Source organism: Vipera berus (genome assembly GCF_964194415.1).
Source record: "Vipera berus genome assembly, chromosome: 4".
NCBI classification, from domain to species: Eukaryota; Metazoa; Chordata; class Lepidosauria; order Squamata; family Viperidae; genus Vipera; species Vipera berus.
Genome location: NC_138206.1, coordinates 105,249,042 through 105,261,098, shown reverse-complemented (window position 1 = coordinate 105,261,098; position 12,057 = coordinate 105,249,042). Strand labels below are relative to the sequence as shown.

Genomic DNA, 12,057 nt, shown 5'->3' with positions numbered 1-12,057 from the left:
CAACGAACTGCTTAAAGTAGCATAAAAAAATAACTTGAGATAAACCACTGTACAATCCAAGAGTTCTTTTATTTCATTCCTCTTTTCATATGATTTATGGTGTGATCCCTCTCAGGAATGTCTGTCTTCTCTGGGGGGGGGGAAATTGAACCTAAATTTAGCTAAATTTGACAACTGTTTCACAGTTTATTTCAGATACATTTGTACCAATCTACCAGGCTCTTGGTGTTTACTGAGGCAAAATAATTAATGAAGGGAAATGGGGATTATGCATGTCATTATCCAGAATTGCTTGGAGAGAAATAGTTCACTGGAATAAATGCTAATGCAAGTTCATCACTATTTGTATGGAATTGGCCATCCAGAAAATGGGAGAATGAATGGGGAATTACTCAAACTATTTTTTTTCCTCACATGGAAAACTCAACCTGTAGGGGCCTAGAAATCTAAGAAGTGTAGATCCATGGTTCTGTAATAATTGCTACAAGACAGAACATCTTTTACACTCAAATCTTTCTTTTCCCAGACTACCAATTGTTTTACTGTCCACCTGATGGAGAATGTGACCAGTGCACTACCTGATGGAGCTGTAGCTGCTGTACTAAAGCCCAGCACAGAACTTCCTAAAGGGAGCTCAACTGTACATGGCTATGACTTTGACCGTGGATTAGACTATAATGCCTTGCTCCAGTCTTATCTCAACACTGGTTTCCAGGCTACCAGTTTTGGACAGGCTGTGAATGAGATCAATCGAATGGTGAGTGGCCAGAGTGATTCACAATGGGATGAAGAGTCAGTAGACTAGATAGAAAGGAAAAGACTGGATCCCGTCCTTGAATGTGCTTAATGAGGCTAAAACATATAAAGAATGGTTGCTGGAATTGGGTATATCTAGTTTAATGAAGAGAAGGACTGGGGGGGGGGAGGGGGTGACATGATAGCAATGTTCCAATATTTCAGAGGTTGCCACAAAGAAGAGGGAGTCAAGCTATTCTCCAAAGCACCTGAAGGCAGGACAAGAAGCAATGGATGGAAACTAACCAAGGAGAGAAGCAACCTAGAACTAAGGAGAAATTTCCTGACAGTTAGAACAATTAATCTGTGCAACAACTTGCCTCCAGAAGTTGTGAATGCTCCAACGCTGGAAGTTTTTAAGAAGCGATTGGACAACTTCTTTTGTCTGAAGTTTCCTGCCTGAGCAGAGGGTTGGACTAGAAGACCTCTAAGATCCAATTCTATTATTCTATTGTATTGTATCACAAACCCTTATTTTCACTTTTAGTGAATATACATACTTGCCTATCCTGTGTATCTTTTATTTGCTCACATTGTCAGATTCTCTATGCTTGCTTATGTTACAATGCAATTGGATCACAGGAATTCGTACTTGGCTACATTCAGCTTTTTGGTAATACTCAGCACACCACATAAAAAGCCAGTTTTATTTATTTGCTCAATGTTTAGGCTGCCCAATTCCAAAAAATGAGTCTGCAGAAATAGGAAAGATTATTTATTGTTATACTATGATGAACTTTAATCTTATTGTCTCATTATAACATAGAATTCAACTGGTTAATGTTAATTATGATCTAGATTTTGATGGGCAATCTGTACGTAATATGAGAGAATGAAGTAGATTTGGGGTGAAATCATTTCAAAAAGGTGGGTGCCCCAAGAACCCTTTTTATTTTGGTAGAAATTCCTTTGATTTTTTTTTCTCTACCCATGACTGGAAGTCAAGCATTGAACAAATTCATTGTTTGCACAAACACATTTCAGGTCGGTGTACAGAACTTTTACCTATATCTTTTAGCTGTATCTTAAAAACAGTCTCCATTGTCAAAACATCTCTTCCAAAAGTACCACTTGTAAGGACAACTAAAATCAATATGTGGTTGTAGTTCTTTATCTTTGCCAACTGACCTCATCTCAAAATAATCTATTCTCCTTCTCATCTTTTCTTCTATGTTCAGATGCTGCTACAGACTGCACATCCACCAACATGTTCTTATTTTCTAAACACAAAATGAAACTAATTTTTACCCATAAACTAAGCCACATTATAGTTCACACGTCTTTATTTTAACCTTTCTTAACAACAGGATTCATTTAGACTTAGATTTTTGGAAAGAAAAGTGTAATACAATTCTGTTCATCACTATTCTAGAAATAAGGAAGGTATTCTCCCATAAATTACTCTTACATTTTTTTCTCCTTCACGTCACCTTGCATTTTCGATTATCTGATCTGGAAGTAAACTAAACATTTGTTTGAATCAAATGTACCTTTTTTCTATGACTGTCCCATTTCTTCGGCAGTTATAAGTGGCTTAAAAGATCAAAGATTTGTTGGTTTTGTAAACAAGCTTTGTTTTGTTTGGCCTTCTTGCCTGCTATGAGCTCTGAAATACAGTGTTGCACCTGGGTTGAATTTTATTCAAATAATTGGATTCTGTTGCAGATCGAAGCAAAGTTGAGGCCATTAGCTGAGGATGAAGGAAATCATGCTGATTTGAATCCCTGTTCCCGCCACCTGACTGGCTGCACAATTTTCTTGGGCTTCACTTCCAACCTCATCAGCTCAGGTGTGCGTGAGACCATCCGTTATCTGGTGCAACATAACATGGTATGACTTGACTAAAAAAATGTTTCCACCTTTGATTTCTAAGAAAAAAAAAAGTATGTTTATGTGTCTTTGAAGATTCTCAGTCATCCAGGTCATAGTTGTCCCAAAGATGCTTTTTCAGGAGGCAACTGACTTTCTTGTTTTTCTTTGACGACATTTTGCTTCTCATCCAAGAAGCTTCTTCACCCACCATCCAGTTAGAGCTAAAGAAGCTTCTTGGATGAGAAGCGAAACATCTTCAAACAAAAAACAAGGAAGTTCTGTTGCCTTCTGAAAAAGCACCTTTGGGACAGTATGTTTATGTGTTTGGAAAAGGAAGAGGGTGTTGTAGAAAGAAGAATTATGGGGAATTTATTACACCACGTGTTTCTCTGGCATTTGAATGACCATACAAGGCCTGGAAAAAAAGACGTTATGGGAAATATTTTTTCAATCATTCTGAAAAGAGATAATCAGCCATTGACGTTGTGTGATTGATGGCAAGACTGAAAGAAAGTAATCCTTCACAGAGAAAGAGTGGAGTGGAGAGTGGAGTGTGGAGTAGAATAGGAATAGAATTGGAATAGAATTAGAATAGAATAGAATAGAATAGAATAGAATAGAATAGAATAGAATAGAATAGAATAGAATAGAATAGAATAGAATAGAATAGAATAGAATAATAGAATTCTTTGTTGGCCAAGTGTGATTGGACACACAAGGAATTTGTGTCCGATGCATAAGCTCTCAGTGTACATACATAAGTTCTCTGTACATACAAACAATAAAGTGGTAAATCGTAAATCATAGGATACAATCATAAATCATGTTACTTTTGATTTTGTAGGTTGATGTTTTGGTGACCACAGCAGGTGGTGTGGAGGAAGATCTGATCAAATGCTTGGCACCCACTTACATCGGAGACTTTAGTTTGCAAGGGAAAGAATTACGGCAAAATGGAATTAACAGGTGGTTCCTTTGGTAGTGCTGACCCCATCAGAAATCAGTATCTTTTACTATCTTGGTGACTGGTATTGTGACCTGGTATTACTTTCAGGTTTTCTCTTATAAAAATAACCTATATTATCTCACATATAGTTGTGAGAAGATGCTATAATTCATGGACTGTAGAAAAGCAATGCAAGGCAGAGGTCAATAGCTATTTCCTTTTCCCTCCTCCAGGATTGGGAATCTCTTGGTGCCCAATGACAATTACTGCAAGTTTGAAGACTGGCTAATGCCAATCCTGGACCAGATGGTGACTGAACAAGACACAGAGGTGAGACCTGGAGTGTTAAGGATGAAAAGCTTAGGTCTGACTTGTTTTTCTGTTACGATAATTGCAAACTGTGTGTGCTAATTTTGAATCTTTGGGGTTTTTTTTCCTTTATAACCCAGGGAAAAAAAAACCATTCTAAGGGGTGGAAGGCAGTGTAACATTAAAACCAAGTCCTAATAATATTAATTCCTAACTCTTATGATCCAAATTTATATTTTTCTTCATTAGATTCAGTTATTTTTATCCTTGCGCTTAACTTTTCCCCACGCTCATCTGTGTCGTCTAACCATTCTTTGATCCTCCCTGCCTTTCAGGGTATGAAATGGACTCCGTCAAAGCTGATTGCTCGGCTTGGCAAAGAAATCAACAATCCAGAATCAGTCTGTTATTGGGCACAAAAGGTAGGCTGAGAAAGGAATTTCTGTTTAATCTGTTATTGACTTATTTGTGAATATGTGCTTGTCTTGGTTGTTACATAATGGGAGTGTCTCCTTTTTTTCTAATCTGTGATCACCTTAAGGCCTGTTTTATAAAAGTAGTACTCACCTTACAACCATTAGTGACCATTTGAAGTTACAACAACACTGTAAAAAATGAGTTATGACCATTTTTCACATAACTGTTGCAGCATCTCCATTTTTTACATGATCAAAATTCAGACATTTAACAACTGGCATGTATCGTGTTTCCCTAAAAACAAGACCAGGTCTTTTTTTGCCTCCAAAAGAGACACTAAGTCTTATTTTCAGGGGGTATCTTGTTTTACTCACCCCCTGCACTGACATCCCTGCCCATCCAGTCCACTTCTTTTGCAGCTGAAGGAGCAGCTGCATTCTGACCTGCATTTCGCAGTCAGTCCTTTCTGGAAGGCCTCTGCAGCCGAGTACCGAGCTATGGATTGAATCCATAGCTCGATCCTCAGCTGCAGTGGTGTTTCCTGAAATGAAGGCCTGACTGAGAAATGCAGGCCTGGCTGCAGAAGACACCTCAGAAGAAGTGGGATGGCGAGGAGACACCTGGCTGCAAGGTAAGTGGGTGCAAGGCGCATGGGGCAGATCCACACACCCCTCCCCTGCCCTAGCTTGATTTCTAAGTGTGTGCCTCACCCCAAAACTAGGCCTTATTTTGGGGGTAGTGCTTATATTAAGCTAGGGCTTATTTTCTGGGTAGGCCTTACTTTCAGGGAAACGGTATTTACGATGGTTGCAGTGTCCTGAGGTCATGTGATCACCTTTTGTGACCTGACGAGCAAAGTCAAGAGGGAAATTGGATTTACTCAGGGCTTTTTTTCTCATAGAACGCTCAGAACGGAGTTACGGCACCTTTTTGGGATGGAACCTTGTAGGGTAGGCAAGGTGGGTTGTATGACATGTGTGAGTTCCGGCACCTTTTTCTTTTACAAAAAAAGCACTGGATTTACTTAATAACTATGTTACTAACTTAGTAAGTTCAGTGACTCACTTAACATGCCAAGAAAGGTCATAAAATGGGGCTGAACTCACTTAACAGCTGCCTTGCTTAGCAATGGAAATTTTGGAGTCAAGGTCTATCTGTATTTATATGATCTTGCACGTGACCTTTGTATTGCTGCTGTCCCACTCATTTCCCAGTGGATAGCTGGTTCTCCCCCCCCCATTAGATATTTTTTTTAAAAAACTGGGCTCCAAGGGAAGAAATATAAATATTTAATGCATAAAACAAATGCAGGCATTGCCTCTTTAGCTTCTGTGAGCCATGCTACTTATATTTTCTCAACAGAATAACATTCCTATACTGAGCCCAGCAATAACGGATGGATCCCTCGGAGACATGATTTTCTTCCATTCCTATAAGAAACCAGGTCTTGTGCTGGACATCGTAGAAGGTGAATGAAAATATTTAAATATTTACAACATAAGTTGGCCCCTCGACAATCTGTATTCTGCTGGCAACTTCTGCTTTAAGACAAAAAGGCAGCTCAAGGGTTATGAGCTGATGCTGTATGCCTTTTTTAAGTTATAGAAATTTATTGAACTCTGATTAACAGACATCAAGTAACTAAATTATAGTAACATGCAAGATGCTTAGAGGAGAACTATAGGGCTCGCAACTTGGGTGTCCTCCTGGACTCACAGCTCAGTTTGGAAGACCATGTAGGAGCTGTGACCAGGGGGGCTTTTGCCCAGGTTCGCCTGGTATGCCAGTTGCGACCCTATCTGGACCGGGATGCCCTGCGTACAGTCACTCATGCGCTCATGACCTCTCGTATAGACTACTGCAATGCTCTGTACATGGGGCTGCCCTTGAGGACCACTCGGAGGCTTCAGCTGGTGCAGAATGCGGCCACGCGAGTTGTGATGGGGGTCTCCCGATACTCCCATGTAACACCTCTTCTCCACGAGCTGCATTGGCTTCCAGTTGTCTTCCGGGTGAGATTCAAGGTGCTGGTGATGACCTATAAAGCCCTAAATGGCATGGGTCTGGATTACTTACGGGAGCACCTACTGCCGGCGTCATCTTCCCTTTGTCCTGTGCGCTCCCACGGAGAGGGCCTCCTCAGGGTGCCGGCGGTCAGAGAGTGTCAGCTGGCGGCCCCCAGGGGGAGAGCATTCTCTGTGGGTGCGCCAGCCCTTGGGAACCAATTACCGGTTGAGCTCCGGATGGCTCCCGACCTTCGCTCTTTCCGCCGTGATCTGAAAACCTATTTATTTGAACAGGCCGGCCTGGTTTAAGGGTTTGGGGTATTTTTAATTATTTATTGTTAGGGCTTAATTAATTTAATCTTACTTTTAACTTTTGTATGTAATGCTTTTATTGCCCTGTACGCCACCCTGAGTCCTTTGGGAGAAGGGCGGTATAGAAATTCAATTAATAAAGAATAAAGAATAAAGAAATAAATATTTAAAATGAAAAGTACTAAAAAGCAAGCAAAGATGCAGTACCATACAGGTAGAAAATTACCATATACAGTATTGGAAATATTGATATTACACTCTATTGCTAATAAGGCAAATGATAAAATCCATTCAGATTTGATAGAAATATGGTTTCTGCCTCTGACGTTTTATTATTTTAACTTTATGTTTGTTTGTTTTTCTGAGGTAGCAGTTGAAAGGTAGCCTTGAAAGAGACTTTCAGTTGTTATATTATCAAGAGTTTTCCAGTGCTGGGAAATTACAATTTAGTTGGTTAAATTAAATAGCTAAAAACCTCCTAATTTTCAAACTTGAGATTGGCTCCTGTAAATAGATGCAGTAAGCCTAACTCTCAGGGAACATTCAGTTCTTTGTTTAGTAATGCTACTTATTTCTTCCAAATATGTACGAAAAGCTGACAGCCTGCATTTGAGATCTGAGTACCACGTGACAGGATGAGTTTCCATCCCAGCTCCCAACCTATCAGTTTGAAAGCATGCAAATGCGAGTAGATAAATAGGTACCACTTTGGTGGGAAGGTAACTGCTTTCTGTGTATGTATATATAGTACACATGTACATGTTACATGTACAGCACACACACACACCAATCTGACTGGAATCACAAGTGAACAGTGTAAACTTCCAGTGAGTTCTTGCATTGAAGTTGAGGTTAGCAAATTCTGTACGTTGAAAGCTAGCAGCTGTAGGTTTATTGTTCAGATGTGCAATGTTATTCGCAACACTTCCATCATAACCATTATTGTCATCTCTCTTACAGACCTGAAACTCATTAATACCCAAGCCATCTTTGCCAGGAAGACAGGAATGATCATCTTGGGTGGAGGCCTTGTTAAGCACCACATAGCCAATGCAAATCTGATGGTGAGGGAAAGTGGTGTGTAGTAGCCACAAAGTCAGGGTTGAATTGGAAGGGAGAGACTATGGTATGAAATATTTGTTTAAGCAAAATGAATATAGAGACATTTTGGTGCTATTTGATATCCCTCAGTTCTTATACTTTTAACCAAATGGCTTGCAACAATAAAACAAATATTTAAAGGCAATCTAGTAATCCATTATACCAGACAACAGCGCAGAAGGTGAACATTTTTACTTTGGATAGTTCCCCAGAAAATTAAAATGGATGAGAGTATAGCTTTGAGTTGTTCAATTGACAGGTCATCACCACAAAACTGAAATTTCCAGTTGAGGTCATGGTAATTCTTGGTAATCAGGAAGACCCCATGCTATGAGTTTGTTCCCTGCAAGTTTAATGTAAGGTCAGGCCTTGGCCATTCTTCTTCACATTGTCCTGTTTAGTAGGGCTTGGAAAGACTTCTACAAGGAATGTTGATGTTCTTCTGCCAGAGTGGAGAATATTAGGTTAAATCATTATTGGGTCTAATAATCATTTTTTGAAGTTGCTCTAGAGCACTTGTTCATACCCTTGCATTTTGGAAAAGATTAGCTACACCAGGGCTGATCTTAAATGACAACTGAAGTGCCCTTCATAGTCCTGCTATATCTAATCAAGGATATAATCAGTCAGCTGAGTCTTAAGAGGTCACCATGTTTGGTGTTTTTTTTTGGTTTCCAGAGAAATGGAGCTGACTTCTCCGTATATGTCAACACCGCACAGGAGTTTGATGGTTCAGATTCGGGAGCTCGGCCTGATGAGGCAGTGTCCTGGGGAAAGATCCGTATGGATGCCAAGCCTATCAAGGTATGTGTGGGACAAGAGATCATGTGCTGACAGGGATGGGGGCATGATTTCCAGGGCTTCCATTATAACCAGCCTGACAGGCAATTTGATTTAGAAAAAACAGATGAATATTTTGGAGAGGGACCGGTCGTCTCAGCTACTGTGTTTTTCTCTTATCAGGTCTACGCTGATGCTTCTCTGGTTTTCCCATTGCTGGTGGCAGAGACTTTTGCTCAGAAACCAAATGCTTTTGTTCAAGAAAAGAAAAATGACTAAATTGGGAACTGCTGCACGAGGCATTATATCTGTTCAGAACTGCGTGCTTCCATCCTGCATAACATCAGTCAGCACTTCCGTTGAAATTGCTGAACGGAGAGTCCAGCATGTTGACCATTCAGATAGCTACTTCTACAGTCCCCACACTGGACAGAAATTGTATCCCAATTGTCTGCATATGATATCTAAAGTGGGAAGTAATAATTCTGCTAACCATTACTACTTGCAATGATGGATCTTGTACTGAAAAATATGGTGGAGTTGGGAAGGAGAAGACCCTCAATTATGTGCTCAATTCTTCCAAAGGATTTTTATGTGATGGTGGAACACATTAGGGGTTCTGGAATTTGATTTGTGTGTACGTGTGTATGTCTTTCAATGACTGAACCAGGCCATACCTCAGTGATCTGGTCTCCTGTCTTATTAGTCAGCCCGTGATATTTATTCAAGTTCTTTTATGTGGAATTGTCTTAAGAGCCATAATTTTGTAATAAACCACTGAAGGTTTTAAACATATGAGCGTTTTAGTTCTTTGGGTGCCTTTTTGCCATCCAAGTGACCGTGACATTTTGTGACTTTTTTGTGCTTCTGAGTTAACAACCGCCATTATTTAAGGTTTTTTTGTTTTTTTGTTTTTAAATTCTTTCTGGGGCAAATTTGTAAGTTGATTGAAAAAATAGTTTGTTGAACAATATATTTAATATTCTGCATTTTTGGTGGGCTTTCAGAGATGATACAGTTTTGGTTTATATAATATGGGGAAATGGAAATTAAATAATGGACTTCAATTATTTTAAAAGCTTTTTGGCAAAGAACTCAGATGTACAGTATAACTTGAAGTTGAAAGCCTCCAGTAGCTTTGGATAAAGTAGCTCCTCTTAAAGTTGCTCCCAAAATAATTTTTAACGTGTCTGGAAAAGAAAATAATTTAATACTGGGTTTGAGTAATCAAAATATTTTTTTTTATTTCTAATAGTTTTATTAAATATTAAAAGAACACCAATAAGAAACTAATGCAAACTTTTTAGAAAATAAGGTGCAGAAAAAATATAAAGAAAAAAAAGAAAATACAATAATCAAAAAGAAATGTATAAAGAAATGAGTTCCTCTTTCATCTCAGCATATATAAACAATTTTAGTAATTGATCACCTCTTAAAATTCAACAATTTATTTCTGGTTCACATAATCCTATCTTTTATATATAAACAGATCCATGAAAAACTCATCATTTTAATACAGATCACATTATTTCACAGAGGAAAACAGCACTGGAAATGTGCCCACTACTTATAATTCACATGTTCACTTAATATATGGAGTTTTATTCATAGTTTTATTTCTAATATATAATGTTTTACATTTTTTTCTTCCTTTCTCCCAAGATTCAGACATATAGTTATCATTAACATGGCTTTGGGTTACAGGATTCCCAATATTGGTTCTTTATGAGACACAATCTCTGTACATGAGGCATCATGAGAGCTGGCTGTCAAGTCTCTGCTTAAATATATCAAGGGATGGGAAGTCCATAATCTTTGTGGGTGATTGGCTTCTGTAATCAATTGCTCTTACTTCTGGGATTTATTTTTTTTAAAGTCCCATCAGAATTTGCCTTTCTACAGTAATGGCCAAAATTGTGGAAACCTTTTGAGAAAAACATATTTTTGAGGTTTGATGGCTAGTAATGCCACTGTTTGTTTGTTTTTTGGAGAAGTACCATAAAATTATATTTTATTTATTTATTTTATTTTAATCCCATTTATATCCCGCCCTTCTCCGAAGACTCAGGGTGGCTTACAATCTAAGCACAAACCAATGTGCTTAGCAATAGCCTTCATTCTATGTATATGCCTGCTTATTAGGGCTTTCGCCCCCCCCCCCAAGCGGCATTATTACAAAGTCAGCTTATTGCCCCCAACAATCTGGGTCCTCATTTTACCTACCTCGGAAGGATGGAAGGCTGAGTCAACCTTGAGCCTGGTGGGATGCGAACCTGCACTAATTGCAGGCAGCTGGTGTTACTTAAGGAGGCATTAGCCCACTGCTCCACCAAGGCTCATATATCAATGGAAAGATAATTTAATCAAGATTGTAATACAACAAAGTTTGTTCAATTATCTGTACTGTATTCTATGAAAAGTTATAGCCAAATAACCAGAAAAAGGAAGCACAACTTTCTTAAGTTGATATCTACTAGGTTTCCTTCATCTGATTGTAGCCAATGAGCATGAGTGTTTATAGAGCCAATCAGGTGTCATCTTGTTTTGGCAATGAGCCAATCGTATCACATTAGGATTCAGTTATTGATGTCATGTATTGAAGCTGAGAGGAGGACATTGTGTCAGTATGTTATGTGATCGCTATCAAGTTGGTTGGGTTTTTTTTGTGTTCTTTCATTTAGTGAGCTTGTAAAATGTAATAAAATTAAAGTAATGGTGCAAAGAGTTGACTGGTTGCCCAGAAAGCGATGTAAAATAGTATTATTAAGTGAACAAGAAGAAAAATTGGTGGAAACTTAACCAAAGGTGGCATTTCTACTGTATACTTTTCCCAAAAGGTTTCCTCAATTTTGGCCACTACTGTATAACACACACCCATTTTTTCATGTCCTCCATTTTCAGGTGCTAGGGAACAAATTTCTACCTTGATCTCAATTATGCCTTTTCAGGAATTTGAAAAGGGCTATCGTATCCTCCCATAGCTGTCTTCAGAAAGCTAAACAAAAATCCCAATTTTTGCAATAAGCCATCAAAGAAACAATTATACAAGTCATCATAGTTTACTTTCTCCTCCCCTCCATTTTTACCCTCATATACAATCAATAAAAAATTTTAGGAAGCATACCTTACAGCTGAGTTTTCATTTGTTTTCCAGTAATTCTGCTTACTGCAAACATTGACTGTACACTGTTCTCCCTCTCCCTTATTTAAAAGGTCCAAATTGTATGCCTATAAAAAAAACAGTTCTGAGATATGAACGACATGTTAATATTCTTTGGGAATGGGGTGGTGGTGATGCTGGGGGCACTTATCTGCTACAATATAAATCATCATGAAACCACTTAAAACAGTTATGTATGATCCAATTGGGCCTTGTTCTAACCTCAGAATCTAGGAAAAAATACAGATTGGTTTCCTAAGATCTCTCCTCATCCCAAGACTAATAAATAAGGAAGGGTATAAATGACTGAATGAATAAATGCCTAATACAGCACTGGGACTAATGATGAGACTATTTAGAACTGAATCCATTATTATCTGATTAGTCTGTTACCTGACTAGAGCTTAACTTGGTCGTGA

General features: G+C 38.6%; 1 protein-coding gene across 1 annotated transcript; it reads left to right on the top strand.

Moving 5' to 3' along the window:
- The first annotated feature begins 542 nt into the window (after nucleotides 1-542).
- Nucleotides 543-10,050, top strand: DHPS (deoxyhypusine synthase). The gene is made up of 9 exons (XM_081326835.1): nucleotides 543-757; nucleotides 2,461-2,625; nucleotides 3,452-3,573; nucleotides 3,787-3,883; nucleotides 4,198-4,284; nucleotides 5,642-5,747; nucleotides 7,558-7,661; nucleotides 8,377-8,502; nucleotides 8,662-10,050. The coding sequence occupies exons 1-9, from the start codon at nucleotides 554-556 to the stop codon at nucleotides 8,755-8,757; spliced, it is 1,107 nt and encodes a 368-aa protein (XP_081182961.1). The 5' UTR covers nucleotides 543-553; the 3' UTR covers nucleotides 8,758-10,050.
- The last annotated feature ends 2,007 nt before the right edge of the window (nucleotides 10,051-12,057 follow it).

Excerpts from the sequence above, each read along its gene's own strand:
- DHPS (XM_081326835.1), top strand. The coding sequence starts at position 554 with ATGGAGAATGTGACCAGTGCACTACCTGATGGAGCTGTAGCTGCTGTA. Across the intron at positions 4,285-5,641 it reads TCTGTTATTGGGCACAAAAG|AATAACATTCCTATACTGAG; the intron begins GTAGGCTGAGAA and ends TTTTCTCAACAG. Across the intron at positions 8,503-8,661 it reads TGGATGCCAAGCCTATCAAG|GTCTACGCTGATGCTTCTCT; the intron begins GTATGTGTGGGA and ends TTCTCTTATCAG.